Source organism: Phalaenopsis equestris, unplaced genomic scaffold (genome assembly GCF_001263595.1).
Source record: "Phalaenopsis equestris unplaced genomic scaffold, ASM126359v1 Scaffold000134, whole genome shotgun sequence".
Classification (NCBI taxonomy): Eukaryota; Viridiplantae; Streptophyta; class Magnoliopsida; order Asparagales; family Orchidaceae; genus Phalaenopsis; species Phalaenopsis equestris.
In genome coordinates, this window is record NW_018164576.1 from 2,961,700 (window position 1) to 2,978,581 (window position 16,882).

The 16,882-nt window shown below is 32.6% G+C and overlaps 1 protein-coding gene across 1 annotated transcript; it reads left to right on the plus strand.

Annotated features, from left to right (window-relative positions):
• Window positions 1–1,891: 1,891 nt before the first annotated feature.
• LOC110021340 (14-3-3-like protein GF14 kappa) lies at window positions 1,892–15,036 on the plus strand. Its single transcript, XM_020719792.1, has 4 exons — window positions 1,892–2,520; window positions 3,637–3,759; window positions 14,563–14,679; window positions 14,762–15,036. The coding sequence occupies exons 1-4, from the start codon at window positions 2,032–2,034 to the stop codon at window positions 14,780–14,782; spliced, it is 750 nt and encodes a 249-aa protein (XP_020575451.1). The 5' UTR covers window positions 1,892–2,031; the 3' UTR covers window positions 14,783–15,036.
• Window positions 15,037–16,882: the final 1,846 nt, after the last annotated feature.

Below are 16,882 nucleotides of genomic sequence, written 5' to 3' on the forward strand. Positions count from 1 at the left end.
CCTAAGCCAAATCTTATGAAGGCATACTTGAGCTAAACCAATGCACACCTAGGCCAAACTCAAGGACCACCGCAACCAAACTTAAGCCCACCAGGCTAACCTAGAGACTAAGAATGTCAGAGCCCAAAGAAAAGGAATGTGACAAAAAAAAAGAAGCCAAGAATAACATTTTTCAGCTTATAAGATCATATATTTAATGTAATATTTTATATTAATTAAAATATTTTTCACTAGTAAAAATTGTTATGAAAAAAGTTATTATTTTCTTCTTTAGAGTTCAATATGATGGTGGTGCCTTTGGCAAACTTCATATTATTTTCAAGCAGGAAACTACCTTGGTTAAATTAAAAGAAGTTTTAGGTTGCCCAACTGTTTAAACTTATAAAACAAAAGATCTTGTGTTTTCCCAGTTATGTAAACTTAAATGTAGATTGCTCTTAAATGCTATGTTTAGAATCATCATTTAGGGAGGGTGGCACCCTTTTTGAAAAAAAAAACACTAGCTTGTTACTTTTTAGATGCATTAATGAATCACTTTCTCTATTGATAACAATAATTCATTTTTAGTTTTTAATGATGATTGATTTGATAGTTGTCCTTTGAGAAATATTTTTGAAACAATATTTTTAATTGGCTTGTAAATGATAAAATTGATGAAACTATTTTAAATGGTGTTTGATCCCATTCTAATCACACCTCTTTGCTTAATCCTTCTTGATTGGAAAATTTTGTTAAAAACGAGAAAGTTAATTTTATTTTTATTTAAAGTCAAAATGGCTATTTATTTTGATATTTATAATCTATAATGCCAAAATTTGTGTGGCATAAATGATGGATGTTTAGATACATATATTACACATGAATGTCATCACTAAATGGGCATAAAGTGATGGTAATTTCACCACTTGAGTGATTGATAGTAATGGCATGAGTGTTTTATTATCTAGTAGAAATGAAACATAATATAACTTTTTTATGCATATTGTGTGGCTGATAAGAAACCCACTCATATGTGGATAAAATTTTCTCATTGATGTCCATTGATTATAAAATTTAGAATTCAATTCTACTTATGGGCATCACATGATTTAAAAACCCTATTTATCAAATATGAGTGTGATAATTTATAATATTTGATTGGGAATAAATATTGAAATTCATAAAAAGCAATGTTAATAACCTACCTAATTTGTTACAACACATTAAATTCCTTACTCATAAAAACCTCATGATGTGAAACTAGGATAATAATCGGCCTCTAAGCATTTGTGATTTGCTTCAATTTTATAAGGATGAATAGGATGTCTACTTTCCCATTCAACAAGTATTTCACATTTTCCTTTTTTTTAACAGATTGTTGTTGTACTTATCAGTTTTTTTGGGTGATTTTTATCCTCACTTGGATTATTCTACAAGTAATTTTGTGGCTTAGCACAAGCATTTGTTGGACTCTTTCGATTATTCTCAAATATGTCAATAAGTTATTTTGTTGTATGGGCTGATCTTGTGAGTTTTTCCTTATTAATTTGACTTATGATTGATTTTAGATGTTTTGTGGTCTCGTCTCACTACTTAATTTTGACTTGCTTCAAATTTACATTGTTGAATGTTGATGTTTATCAATAATCTAATTATTTTGACATATTGTTTTTTTGTGATTTACCATTTCCTATACCATTGGTACACTAGAACTCCCCCTCTATAATGAATGCTAATGACAATTAGACTCCTAATTGATTATATATATGTAAATTTTCTATTACATATCCTTTATTCATTTGTAGCTAAATTATTATTAGTATGCATTTATTTAGCTATAGTTTTCTTTTTATTCATGACAAAAAAAAAGAAGGTTGGTGAGCGGTTATTTAACCTCACACCGGTCACCGCACTCCGCCTCAGATCGGAAAATTTTGAGAAAAACGCGGATATAGTGTGAAGCAACGGCAAGAGGACCAACGAACGTTTCTCTCTCTCTTCCCCGTGTTCGTACTTCACTTGCCGTGCCCTCGATCCTCTTCGTTGGCGACGATGGTGAGCAGCGCGCTAACTCGTGAACAGTATGTCTACCTGGCGAAGCTTGCCGAGCAGGCGGAGCGGTATGACGAGATGGCCCGATTCATGGAGGATATGGTAAAGCTCACACCTGCTTTTGGAGAGTTCACGGTGGAGGAGCGCAACCTCTTCTCCGTGGCCTACAAGAACCTCGTCGGCGCGCGCCGCGCTGCTTGGCGGATCGTTTCCTCTATTGAGCAGAAGGAGGAGAACCGCCGCAACGATGACCATGCGGCTCTCGTCAAGGACTACCGCGCGCGTATTGAAACCGAGCTCTCCGGTGTTTGCGGTGGGATCCTCTCTCTGCTAGACTCCCACCTTATCCCTTCCGCTGCCTCCAGCGAGTCCAAGGTCTTCTACCTCAAAATGAAGGGGGATTACCACCGTTATCTCGCTGAGTTCAAAACCGGGGACGAGCGCAAGGCTGCTGCAGACAGCACTATGGCTGCTTACAAGGAGGCACAGGTACCAATAGGCAAAGCTTATTAGTTTTTTGTCCTATATTCTGCTGCTTGGTGGAGTTTTGGCCTCGTGCAGGACTGATTGCCCTTTTTTTTTTCTGTTTTTCCTACATGTTTTAGTGTTATGACAGGCTTAACCTGATCTGATGCTCCTTATATTACCCAATCCGATATGGTGTCACCGCAATTTCTAACCTAATTAGCGAATTGAACCCAACTGACCATCGTAAACTATGGTTATCAGAAATAGCATGGCTATTGATATGTATTTAGTTTGTATTATGATTAGTTCCTGAATTATATATTTTACTCATCATAGGTGTTAGTTTTTATTGAGCAATTAGTTCACAACTAAAAGTTTTTAACTTTGTAATGGATAAGAACACGCCTGCTAACAACTGAGTGTTCGATGTGCAAATTCGTCCACATTCAGCGGTATAATTACATATGTATTGTGTTTTTAGGAGATAATAGTATCTTATGCGAAAAATATTTTGTGATTATTTTTTGTATGTTATATTGAATGAATCTCTTAACATATGTATAGCTTACATTCGGGAGAGTGATTTGCATTAGAGAACACCTTTTTGATTTGTGGAAGTTCCCATAATCAATGATTTGCAAAAATCACAATTGCATTTGATGTGTAGATTTATTAGGTGTCCAAAATGAACATGGATTAGTTCTTTAGTTGATTCTAACTACATGTCATGGAGTTTTTTTTATGATGGTCCTCATCTTTAGACTTATCTATTGTGTTCTGGCAGAGAAGACTGATGAGAGAAGTTTTTTTTATTTTTATTTCACCTTGAATGATTGTATTCATTACATTTCAATAATCTCACTTGTTAATACGATTGCAACCTAGAATTATTTCTTAATAAGTTAATATCAATCTTGTCACTTTATTTGTTGAACCTCACTTTGTGGAGCTCTGTTGTTTATATTACCTAATTTTGGACTTTTTTCCCTTTTTGTACTGTGGTTTTGAGATTATTATACTCATGTGGCTCCAGACCTTCTATCTTTTAGGTTCATTGCAGAAAGAATTGGGCAAAGCAAGGAAAAAAAAAAAATTTTCTTTTTTTTTTAAGTGTACTTATTTTTCATGTTTTGACAGGATATCGCTCTTTCACAACTTGCACCAACTCATCCAATAAGGCTAGGTCTGGCTCTGAATTTCTCTGTGTACTACTATGAGATCCTTAATTCATCAGAGAAAGCTTGTGGCATGGCTAAGCAGGTTTGAATTTATTTTCTTCTGATATGAATTCATTATCTGTCTCAAGCATGCTAATCTTGGAAGAAAGGAATTCAATATGCTTTATGGTGCCTTGGATAAGTTGTGATGCAATTAGGAAAGGGCTATTGACATATGTTTGATTCATTTACAGATAGCATAAGAATTATTAGAGATTCTCTCATTATAGATTATATTTCCTGCAGCTAGTTCCCACAAAATGAATGGAAACTTAGTATATCTTTTACATTTATTATGTTAACCTTTCATAGCATAGGCAACATTATGTGTTTACATATCTAACACCTAAACTTCTATTTTTACATGCTTGTTGGCACCTTACCTATGCATGAAAATATGTATTTCACATTTTAAAAAAAATAGTATTATTTTTTATTTGTTATGAAAGATTTGGATGTATAAATGTAAAAGTAAAGTATGGGTGTTAGATATGTAAATACACAGGAATTTGGTGCTATGTATGTGAATGCCACTAAAATATTCTGATGTAGGATGGTCAGGGTCAAAGCTTTCTTATACTGCTAGAATGATGTAATGCATACGAAAGGAGTTTAGGATTCATAAATCACAGACTAATAAATGAATAATTAATTGCCTTCTATGCAAATCAATAAATCTGAGAATTATAAACCAAGAGATACTACAATTATTAAATAAATTTGAATAAATCGACAAAAAAATCAATAAGCAATTTTAATTCATCCAACATGATGAGACTTCGATTAGTGCCAACTTTGAATTGAATTTGGATTAGTCGCTAGTAGTTGATATGATATATTCAAGTCATTAAAGATATGTATACTACAACTGTTACTGGAGTTCGAACAGAAAGAGCTTTAACCAAGTAGTTTCCTATTTCAGTTGAATTACATCAGGGATTGGCTTTAAGCCCTATCTTTTTGCTTTAGTTATGGATGCGCTTATTCGCTTATTGGACATTTATATGAGGATGTACCTTGGTGTATGCTTTTCGCTGATGATATCCTCTTGTGGATAAGACGAGAAAGAGTTTAGGAAAAACTTAAATTATAGATGTCTACATTGGAGTCTATAGGCCTTCGTTTGAGTAAAATTAAAACTAAATGCGTGGAATGTAATTTAAGTAGTAGTAGCTCAGTGATTCTAAAGATGGAGATTTTATTTAGGATCAACATTTTAAAGATCTCTTGTTAAGTAATTCTCAGGCTTAATTTTAGTGAGAATAAAATTTTCATTATTATATTGAACGCATCACCCATGTGCATCGTCAATATTATTATTTTTATTATTGCTTTCTTTAAGCATGCATGTTGCAATGTTTTCAGTGGGTGAGGCCTAAATTATGTAACCACAGTCAATCTTAGAGCACCTCGATAATGTCAAGGGAGAGGACATCATATCATATAAGTTTATTTAGCTACTTGGATACGTAGTAGGTTGCACTTGGAGACTGAGATGGAGATCTTGTTTACTAAAACGTCCTTGTATAGATGAGGACAAGTCTCAGGGGTGAGCTTGGCTCCAATCAAGGAAAAACTGGCAATAGCATTCATGCGGCAACACCTGTCAATAAAGAGCTTGCAAGGCTTTTAATCCTTCTTAGGATAGGGGTGAAAGGTTGTTGTGTTTCTGTAATTGATATCAGCTTGTAGGCACCAAACACAAAACACCCTACTACAAGGTTAGATCTACCCAATGCTTCTTCAATATCACTTGACTCCTTGCAAGCTCTTTTCAAGTGTATGCTATAACCTAATCATCTTGGAGATTATGGAGGTTTTCCATATGAAGTCTTCGATGAGGGAATCTACTAACGTAATGTCTTGTCTCGTAACATGTAAAACAAGTAACACTTAATATATTGGAACTACAAGTTCCTTTCTTGTGATCGCTTGATCATTTTGGAGCAAATGGATGGTATATTTTGACGGGACTGGGGTTAGAGGTACTACACAAATTGAATGGTAATTCCAAATGCATCCTCAAGGAAGGAAATCCTTCGAGTTAACTTATCATGATGATTGTTGGCCAATAAACTAAATTAGAATCTTGATATCATGGTAAAATGATCAACCATTCACATGTCCATGTAATCAACAACAAATAGTAAAGCCTTGATGATTTGTGGTCATCTCTTCTATGTACTTCTAATGGAAAGCTGATGAAACTCTTTCTTCTCAACCTACAAAAAAAATGGGTGAATGACCTGACCTTTTGCTTTTTTGCTTAAGGTTGATCTAATATGTCTTGTTATGACCAATAAGCTTTATGTAGGAAATTGAAAATGCCGTTCTCAAACATGATTATCTTGTCAAAATACTTGACCATGTTAAGGAGCCAATCCAGGAAAACTTTCAAGTCGATCCATACCTTGCATGACATCAGATTCTTCTATAGTGCTGGATGCTTTATTTTTCCCTATTTAATTTTCTAGTGTTTTAAATCTTAGCTTCAAACTCGTGTAAGAAATATCATGCTTATGTTGTGAAGCTTAACTTCGCCACCTTGGGTGTTTTTATTGCTTTCTCTTTGGTTTGGGGGGTTTTAAGGATCTAGATTACAAAATTTTGGAAAATTTTAGATCTTATTGAGCTAATAAAAATCAACTATTTGTATGTAGGATTTTATGATAAATTGATAATATTAGTTTAAATACTAAGAATAGTAATTGGGGATAAAAAATTTAGTAACAAAAAAGTTTAGACAATTTATGGAATTATTCAATTGCAAAATTTAATGATATTTAAGTCAAGCTCTTATGGATCAGTAAATGACTATTCATGGGAAGATTTGTAGCTTTTCACTCTATTTATGAATACTACCGCAAATAATGATAGTGGCAATTGCACGCTACACACAGATTCCTTATGTGAGAAAAAATTAACTTGATTTTTTTTTTCTCATCAGTGATGAAATAAGAAGTCAAGAGTACCCCCAAGAATTTTCAAGCGAGCTAGAAATCATTTAGTAATGTTTTAGAATGCAAAATTTCCTTGACATTATATGATGTGTTGCAGATCAAATCTAACGTATAACACCAATGATTCAACAAATTCCTTTATCATGCTAAGTACACAACTACCATATAATTGCAAGCACAATATGATAATCTCGATGCTAGTTCTAGCAATGTTATTCAATCAAGAACATCCAAGCTTTAGAAAGTAAGAAAAGAGACGTTAAGCCTAGAGAATGATCTGATTGGAATCTTGTAAGAGCTCAGAGTTGTTAAAGCTAACGGGATCTTCCTTGATTGCTATTCTCTAGTCGTTCACTTCACATGAATCTAATAAATTGGCATGATTAAATAGCTTATGAAATCTTTATTCGTTCTGCTTGTTTGCTATATTTTGTTATGCCTTTATTAAAGTGAAATCATTATTCCGTTGCCATTGGTGTTAGCTGAACAATCTTTCTAGGTAAAAATATTGTAATACAGGGATTCCAACAACTGTGCTAAGAAAGTCATTTATAATTGATATATATCAACTAATGCTTTATGGGAGAGCGAAATGCAAATCCCCAGAAGCTTTGATTAATAGAATCGAGGCTCCATAAAGGATAAGACATGAGCAAGTGAAATTTTAATTTTTGAATAACCTCTTTAGGATTATTTTTTGTAGATCGCTCAATCATGCCTGAGGGATTTAAATTTTAAAATATTCAAAATTTAGTCTTTTTAAATATTGTGCCTTTTTCATTTTATTTTTATAAGCAAAATCCTTTTTGTTTCTTTCTAAATTTGATGTGAGACTACAAGTGTGATGAATAGTTAATAGTTTATGAGTGTTTGAAATTTTGTTATTTTTGAAAACGTGAGCTCTAAGAACGATTTGATTAATTTGGTGCTAAATTGGCCTATGAGATTATCATGAAACTTGCTAGAATTGTGTTAAAAAAATTACCAGTTGAGCATCGTACAATTTTGATAAGGCATGCTATGCTCAATTTATCTAATGAAATAGTAGTATTGATTTGTGAGTAAACCTCTTTACGTTGGAATCAATCAAAATAATGAGAACGGAGGTTTTGGGATGAAGTCATGTGATTTTGATAAAAAAAATGAGAGAATAATACAAAAGTTTTTATTTAAATTTCTTGATTTGTGTGTAATTTGATCCTTAAGAGTTTTAGAATTTTTTAAAGTGATGAGTATAAAAATTGAGGGAATCAGTTTATGATTCTGTCAAATAAAAAATCATGCATTTTTCAATAAGAAGGAATAATTTGCAAATTAACGATAATGGGTCAGAGAGATCCTTGAAATTTTGGATTCTCAAATTATGAGTGATTCAAACCTTGTGAGATTTGAATCATTCAAAATAGTGAACATGAAAGTTGTAGAGGACCAAACTATGAATTCATCATTCAAAATCATACAATTTTGATGAGTGTAAAAGAGATATCCTAAATTATCGTGAAATGTTTTTTTAGGGTTATTGGTCTATGAGTGATCCACACATTGTGGGATCATGATCAATACATTTGGTAATCATGAAAGTTATTGAGAATTATATTACGGATCAACTATTCAAAAATCATACAATTCTAATGGCGGATGTGGAAGGTAGGTTCAAATTATTGACAAGATTCTATGTGAGTTTTGTATTTTAAACATGTATGTGATTTTTCTTACTTGGAAGTTGCATTTTGCATGCCCACTAACCAATTTGGCCTTGACAAAACCGTAACCCTCGTTAGGGCTGAACTTTTTTTCCTTGCCATTAAATGGGTTGTCATACTTTTTATTAGTTAGTGTCACACATGCCCATGGCCTTATGGAAATACTTCATCTTTGAATATGTACTAACAATATTAAATTCCTTAGCATGGAAATACTTCATCTTTGCATATACATTAACATATTAAATAGATATAACAACATTCAAAGAGAAGATTAATTGTGTAAAATTAGAAATAGCATGTTAATAACCTAACATCAAACTAAGAAATAAAATGGGTTATACAAACATTAAACTATCAAAATAAACTAAGATATTGAAATAAAATAATAAAATATCAGAGCATAACAACAAAATAAGTTTAGCATCATACCCCCACTTAATTAAGAATATAAAAAATCATCAATATTTGATTTTTTAATTTTAAAGTTCTCATTACACATCACCCAATTGATTTCATTAGAATCACTTGCGTAATAAGTTGCTTATTTTATGTCTTATTTTTATTCTTAGTCATATCTATATTCTCTCATTTCTTACTATCTTTAATCTCAATTATTTTCTATTTTTAATAAATAATTATCAATTAAAATAATAATTATATTGATAATTAGAATTTCATCTACATAAAATTTTTATTGATACCTTTTATTTCTTGTTATTTAGTATGTGTGGTATGAATGTCAATAGATGAGGTATACTAATATTACTTTTAGTTTTCTTTTAAAAAATTACAAATAACCTAAAAAAATTGAGGCAAGGCGTGCCTTGGAGCGATCCTCACGCTTCGCCTTGTGATAATGAGCCGTAAGCCTCATTGTGATTTTATTGTAAAAAGCGTTGAGATTGGCCTCATATTACACAATTTTAAACTAGAATTACACATAATTTTTCTGTCTTTTAATGAGAGGGCATGTAACGAGTCTTTAGAATAATATTTTTCCCCCCATAGCTATAAATGTCTCTGCCCTTGTATGAATCATTTTGATAATAAAATTACGGCAACTTTGTAGTGCTCTCCTTCCCTTTTTTTTTCCTTTAAAACTATTGTCTTCTCTTACCTGCCCCGCATACTCTAATTCAACCTGCTCTTCTTTTTTTTCTTTCTTCATCTATCAGCCTCCAACACAATTGTGTTGTAGCACCTCTCATTAACACTTACAGCCCAAACTGAACACCACCTTCATGTCTCTCCAATCCCCAAAAACAACCAAATGTGCAACTACTTCAATCACATCAGTCAAGGGGTGTGTGTAATTGAGTTGGCACAAGCTCGATTCACAAGTGTGACAAGGCGTAAACCTCAAAATCAATAAATTCCACAAAGCAAGTTATATTATACTAATTTCAAAATATGTAGTAATAAATAATATATTAACTTTCAAATATCAATCATAAAATAAGAATGGTTATACAAACTAATACGAAAATAAGATGTAGTAATATAATTATTCAAAATAAGTTCGATACAATTGTTCTCACTCATAATTCTATTTTCATCCATCAAAGTGACACTAAAACAAGCCACTAAAATTAAAATTTCAAAATTCGAAGTCTCAATTACTCTTATCACTTAACGAGCTTTAAATAAATCTATATGTAAACTAAATATAATAACATTTCTTGTTTATAAAATGCATAATTGAGGATATAATTGAAGTTGTTACAATCAACATGATCATTATTTTAAAATCTAATAAATATTCTTACTAATTAATATTAGTTAAACAAAAAAGAGATAATTGAATTTTAAGATGAGGATGAATGAGAAAAAACATACTAGTTCTAATTGCGTAGGCTAGAATTGAGATGTGGCAGGCTTCACTTTATATAAGGTGAAAGCCTCATCGTACACAATGATGCATAAGCCTCATTGCGAATTTTTCACAAAATAAAATAAAATAAAATTTTAAGCAACACTCAAGGCAGGCCACATATTGGACAATTTTAAACCATGTGGGAGCTTAAAACCACAAAATTGATGATGGGAAATATATTTTCCTAGGTTAATTTATATGTTGAGAGAAATTTGATGAAATCAAATAACATGGGAGCTAGTAGGACCGGCTGTATCATCAAACCCTTCTTGTGAGAATCACTATGAGTATAAGACACGATAATTATATTAATTAAAATTAATCTGGGAATACTCTCATCTAATAGTGAGTAGCTTATTTAATCTAAACACTTATTTACAAATTTATGAAGGATGAAATGTGGAACCCATTGCAACCAATCACTCACTACAACATTATAAACAATTTACATAGAAAAAAATGTATGCTTGATAGGGGTGGAATATGGGTGCCTTAGAATAGGTGTTTTTCATGAAAATGCTATGTTTTATTATATAATAATTCTAACCATCCAAACTGTACCATTAAAGGTTAAGACAATAAGATGGGAAAATTAACCTAAAAACACTGAAAATCACATTTTATAAAATGTTCACATATTTAAGGAATGATTTCGTAAAAAGACAATAATGTCAAAGTCAATGAGTAAGCTTAAGTTAGAACAAAAGTAAAAACTAATTCAGCACAATCTACCTTGAAGTGACTGATCCTACTAATCTTGCCTATTTGAGGGAATATTTATACATGACATTGTGGAATGGTCACATTTTGGAATCTTTCATAAATCCGTTACAACATGCATCGGAAACCAAATTAAGGAAGAAAGAGGGCACTAAAAATCAATTACATAGATATGCTAAATAGCTGGCAAAGAGGGTGCCTCAGAATAGGTGCTTTGCTGAAAATATTTTATACTTGATTAGACAGGAATTCTTACTATCCTAACTGAACTATTAAAAGTTAAGCAAATAAGGTGGGAAAAAATAAAGCTGATAAATGTTTACATAATCATAATTGAGATGTAACGTTGCATTGAAAGTCACATATCTCCCTAACATAGTCCTACAATGAAGGATTATTATATGTTTGGGCTGTTTTGTTGTAAACAACATGCACTTGTGCTGCTACAGGACAGCATAAGGACTAGTGTTTCTGATTCAAATGTATATCAGATTTGGAAACTATGCAACAAGCATGCAAAATTCATGTGACACAAACCTTTAATTTTGAGTTGTTATAAACCACCATAAATGAGAACTTCGAAGTTGACAGAAATCAAACCGGATGAAGAATGTAAAGCACTTTTACTCGAAATTAATAAGCAAGAAAACCACAAAAGGATTTAAAGTCATGTATTTAATGGAAATCATATTTTATAAAATTTGATTTAAATCAAACAGTTCGATCAAGCCAATAATAAAACATAAAAGTAAAAGCAACATAAGATAAAAAATTCACGAATAAGATAAGCCTCTCATTTATATATGAAATAACCTCTTCTAAAACTATTTTAAGTCTTTCACTTGATCTAGGAATTAAATGATAAAAATAGAAGAAATGGCTCATCTAACTTATTAAACATGTTACATGTCACAATCCCATATTTATAATCATAAAGAGAAGCTAAAAATTCCCCTTAACCAAGCTTAGAGGAAAGATTGTGATAGTATAACATGTAATACCCGTTCTGCCTCGCACGAAAGAGAACCACAAAATTGAAGTGTTGACAGCCTTATTTTAAGGCTTGGTAAAAATTATAGAATAATGAATAAAAAGCCTCAAGAAAAAGCCTCCAAGGGAGGCATATGTTATGTCACTAGCTTCACACCATGTGATTAATAAATACATCAGTAGATAGCCATAACAAAAAGTAAAGTCAATTCAAATGCATTTAAAGTTATCATAAAAGAGTTATAAGTTATGATAAATGGTAAAACTCTTGTAAGATCACAAGTGTGCTTTAAGAACAACCTTACATTGTTTAAAAAGCTAATGTGTTGGTCTTGTGCTGTAGTTATCATTGGGGATTAAAGGACTGGTATATGCATGTAAATGAGCCGAGTAGGCTCGAACTTGGCTTACGAACAAGCTCGTGATTCAAGCTTATTGAGCCACGAGTTCAAGCTCACACTCAAACTTAAGCTCATGAATTAAATGAGCTTGAGTTTAAGCTTAATATAACTCGGCTCGTCGACTTACTAGCTGACTTGGTTAAAATAATTATCTATGACAGTAAACATTTAAGTTTCCTAAAAATCGGAAAAAAACTATTATAAAAAAAGTTATAAAGGCAGGTTTTAAAGGCAAATGACTTTAAATGCAAGCTATAATTCCTTCTCACATTTCACAATCCTCAAAATAAGCCAAGGCTTTTCTTCCATCCCATGGACGGCCACAAGTCCCATGAATACTTTCTCCAGCAAGCTCCCGCAAAGACTATTTCCTTCTCATATTGTTGGCCCTTTCTCCGGTGAGCTTCATCACTTTCCCGACTTCATTTTAGCGACCTTCCATCAAGATGAGTCAAGCTCTCAAGTCGGTAATAAGTGGATGGGTCGAGCTCTCGAGCATGGTAACAAACGGATAAGCCGAGCTCGAGCTCATTCTATGGGCTCGACTTGAGTTCGAAATCTTGTTCGAGCTGCTTTTTAATAGTCGAATCGAGCTCGAGACTAACAAAATCATTTCAACATCTAGACAAGGATCTCAAAGGTGAAGTAGCTTAATTTGATACCTCAGATTGATCAAGCTACTAAATTGCCCTGGACCAACGGCTACTTTATTCAGGTGTGAATTGGAGAAATAATGTGGCTACCTTTCCAAAATGTGATTGATGAAAGATACCAAAATTCCATTCATTAGGGGCCACTTATAAATACTCCCTCAAACAGGCAAAAGGTTAAGTAGGATAATTAGCACTTTAAGGTAGATGATGCTGAGCTAGCTTCTCTCCTGTTTTGAATTTAAGCTCACACATTGACATAGACATCATTGTCTTTTTAAGGAATTATTTCTTTAGGTAGTCACGCCCTTTCTTAATTGCGCAAGTGTGTGGAACGCGTGTTAAACATTACATCCTTCTATAAACTTGAATGGCTACAAACGACTTTCTAACATGGAAAATTGTGTACCCAACTAGTTGGATGGTATTGGAACTACAACATTTGCCTGAGCATCATTTGAAATCTAACCACAACCCCTTAGCACCATTCCCAAGTGATCCAATATGTGGTTTTCACATCTTTTCGAGTTCTAGCTGTACTTTTCAAGCAAAATAACACAAGTTATTCATCCATTTACTGATCTTGTTTGTAGATTTAATTTAATAAATAGTTATCAGCAAAATGACTCCAAAATCAGTGGTCGATCCCTATTATCTGATATAACAAGTAAGGTTAACACGGCCAGCAAATCAATGTAAAAGAAGTTTCATTAGCGTTGAAGCAGTTTGAGTTCGTGAAATTAGGGGTTCATAGTGAAGGTAATTTTTACTCAAGATTTGACTAGATTCTGTTGTCTGTAGGTTTTTTGCTAAATAATCCCCATCTCATTATGATATGAGAATTATCTGTTTTGTGGGTTCTTCAACAATTTTACATGCAGTGCGTATTTATTTATTTATTATTATTATTATTATTATTATTATTATTTTTTGCACAGATGTGGTTATCAATTATTTGCTTGCTTGAGATGACAAATTCTTGACACAATAATTGTTGGTCAAACAATATTGCCTTTCTCTGCATAATTTTCAGAATTTTTTTGAATGTAATGCTTGGATAAATCCAATATTACTGCTGGTTTATGGATTGCAATCACCTGTTTCTTGCATTTGCCGCATCTAATTTACACACTGAGACAACATGCATGATGCAGAGGCATTTTTTTAGAAAGATTGCATCTTGGCCTTCTTTCTCAATTTGCTCCCCTCCACTATGAGACATTTGGATACCATTGATTTGGAAGAAAAGCAAAAGGAAAAATAATAGGAAAAAAGAAGATAGAAATTGTTTTCCTGGACATTGTACACCATTTCAATAAATAATCTTGATTGTATTACCAAATGAATGTAGTCATACCCCATTTTCATTTTCTAATTCACTACGGGAGCATACAAATATAAAAACTTCTGCCTAATAATGAAACTATATTTAACTCAGGTCGCAATGATGCATTAGACTTAACTGTGTTCCAGCTAAATATCGTAATGTCATTAAATGCTGTTCTGTTTTGAACCGATTGTTGTCTTCATACTCAAATGGCTACAGGCATTCGAGGAGGCAATTGCAGAACTGGATAGCCTGGGCGAGGAGTCTTACAAAGACAGCACACTTATCATGCAATTATTGCGTGATAATCTCACTCTCTGGACTTCCGATGCTCAGGTAAATATGTAGTGGTAATCTAGCCACCATCTTTGAAGATTAGGTGAACCTTTAATTGAATAAAACTGTCCTTTATTCACAGGATCAGATAGACGAAGCTTAGGTTGAGGTAGCGATAATGGAGCTGTTGTAAGGGGAGGTGGACCGTAATGTCATTTGCCTGTAAGCACATAAGCTACCAAACCTATGATTTATGTGATAAATGGTCTCTTAACTATATTTACGTGTTGTTCTTTGTCTCTGCTTAGGTATTTAGGTTATTTATCATTATTATAGGAGGATAAATTGTTGACTCCAGAAAAATACAGTTGTGATCGAAGCTGCAATACCAGTAGTGATTATTTCATATATATTTACGGAACTTTTTTGCAGGAAAATAATCCGCTGGTTTGGTTTCTATTTTTCTGTTTGAAATCCAGCTAAGAAGCCTAAGACTGGCTTATTGTTGATGCCAAGCATGAACTACAAATTATCATCATCATCATCATTACCCTCATCACAAATTTTTTGGTCGAATTTATGAATTCCATTTTTCATTCGCTCTTATAGCAATATTTGAGATATTAAGTTTATTCTTCACAAATCTTTTTTATGGAGCTTATATTCATATTATTTTAGCTCATAATATTCTTACATTATTTTATCTATTTGTGCGATGGATGTTTTTTTTTTCTTTGTATAAATCACCTTTATCTATTTTAAATTATCTTCATTCCCATTATTTTTTGAATATAATCATACATACCACACAATTCTGATGTATTTACACATCGGACATTTAAAATTTGATATTTACATTTGTAACACCTAACCTATACATGAGAAGATGTATTTCACTTTTAAAAAGATAATAATAGCAGTATTTTTTATGTGATGTTAAGAATTTGTGTGTTATACATGTAAATAACAAAATGTAGGGGTTAGATATGTAAATATATAAGAATTATATTGCATATACATGTAAATGCCCCTTTAATTTATCCTTCTTAATTTTGTCGCATTCATTTTAACTTTCTCATTTCTACTATGCTTAACCTGTGTATTGCTGATTTCTTACTTGGAAATATAACAAAGAAAAAAAAAATCTTAGTGGCCTATTTGCGTCTAACCCAAATATATTCTTGAACACGGTTGGGTCCCTCACTTTGAGATTTATTTATAATTGGGGTACCTATAAGAAAGTTCATCTCATTTTTTGGGCCCTAACTACCAGTCCTAAGATCAGCAAAATGAAGATGTTGGAGAAAATCCTTATTCCTTGAACCTCCATTTTAAGTGGAGCCTTATTCCTATGGTTTTATGTGAGATTTGTCTTCCATGAAAGTTGTCTCTAGAAATGTTCTCTCTCTTGCTATATTGGGAATGGAACCACCTATTCTTTGTATTATGATTTTTGCCTTGCTGGTAGTTCTGCATATGAGATTTTGCGACCATTTTGCAACCACATTATTAAACTATTAATGCCATTAAGAATCTTATTATTACTGTTGGACCTGATATCCCTGATAATTGGAAAATTGTTTTTTTGCGGTTCTGAAACAAGGAGTGTTTGAACACTATCCAAATGCTTATTGGTCGGATTATATCTGATTCAAAGTTTGTTCTATAAAAAATTTCTTATTTTGTTGAATGGCTTTTAAGGTTTGAAAATTGTTGATATCTTTTTGGCTGGACGTATTCTTGCTGCATATTTATCTAACTCAGTGATGAATTTTTTAGGAGTCATTCGCATCAATTTTTTTTTTTGAGCAGGATGAGTGTTCGAACCCGATATCTTGTGATTCTTCACTTTGTTTTCAACCAATGAACCATGTATGTGGGTGCTGCACTTTATTTTTGGCTGCTAGTTTCTATATGGTTGACTAGAAATTTGTTACCATTTGCAGTTGAAACTCAATCGTAAACTTAAGAATGGCTGTATTGATTGAGGTGCAGAACAGCAAAGGCTTGGTTGATGTGAATTCCAAGAAAGTGATGAACGTGGTTTAGATTTCCTATTTAAAGTTTCTGATGATGGGATTGAATGGCGCTGTCGAGGGCTTGATTGTGACCTGTGATTATTAGGTCATCAACAGATATAAGTATATATATGATTCTGTCAAACATATATTGGTCATCAACATATATAAGTATATATATGACTTTGCCATCTTGATCATAGATCATAAGAGAGGGATTTGCTGAACTGGCATGAAACCCTAAG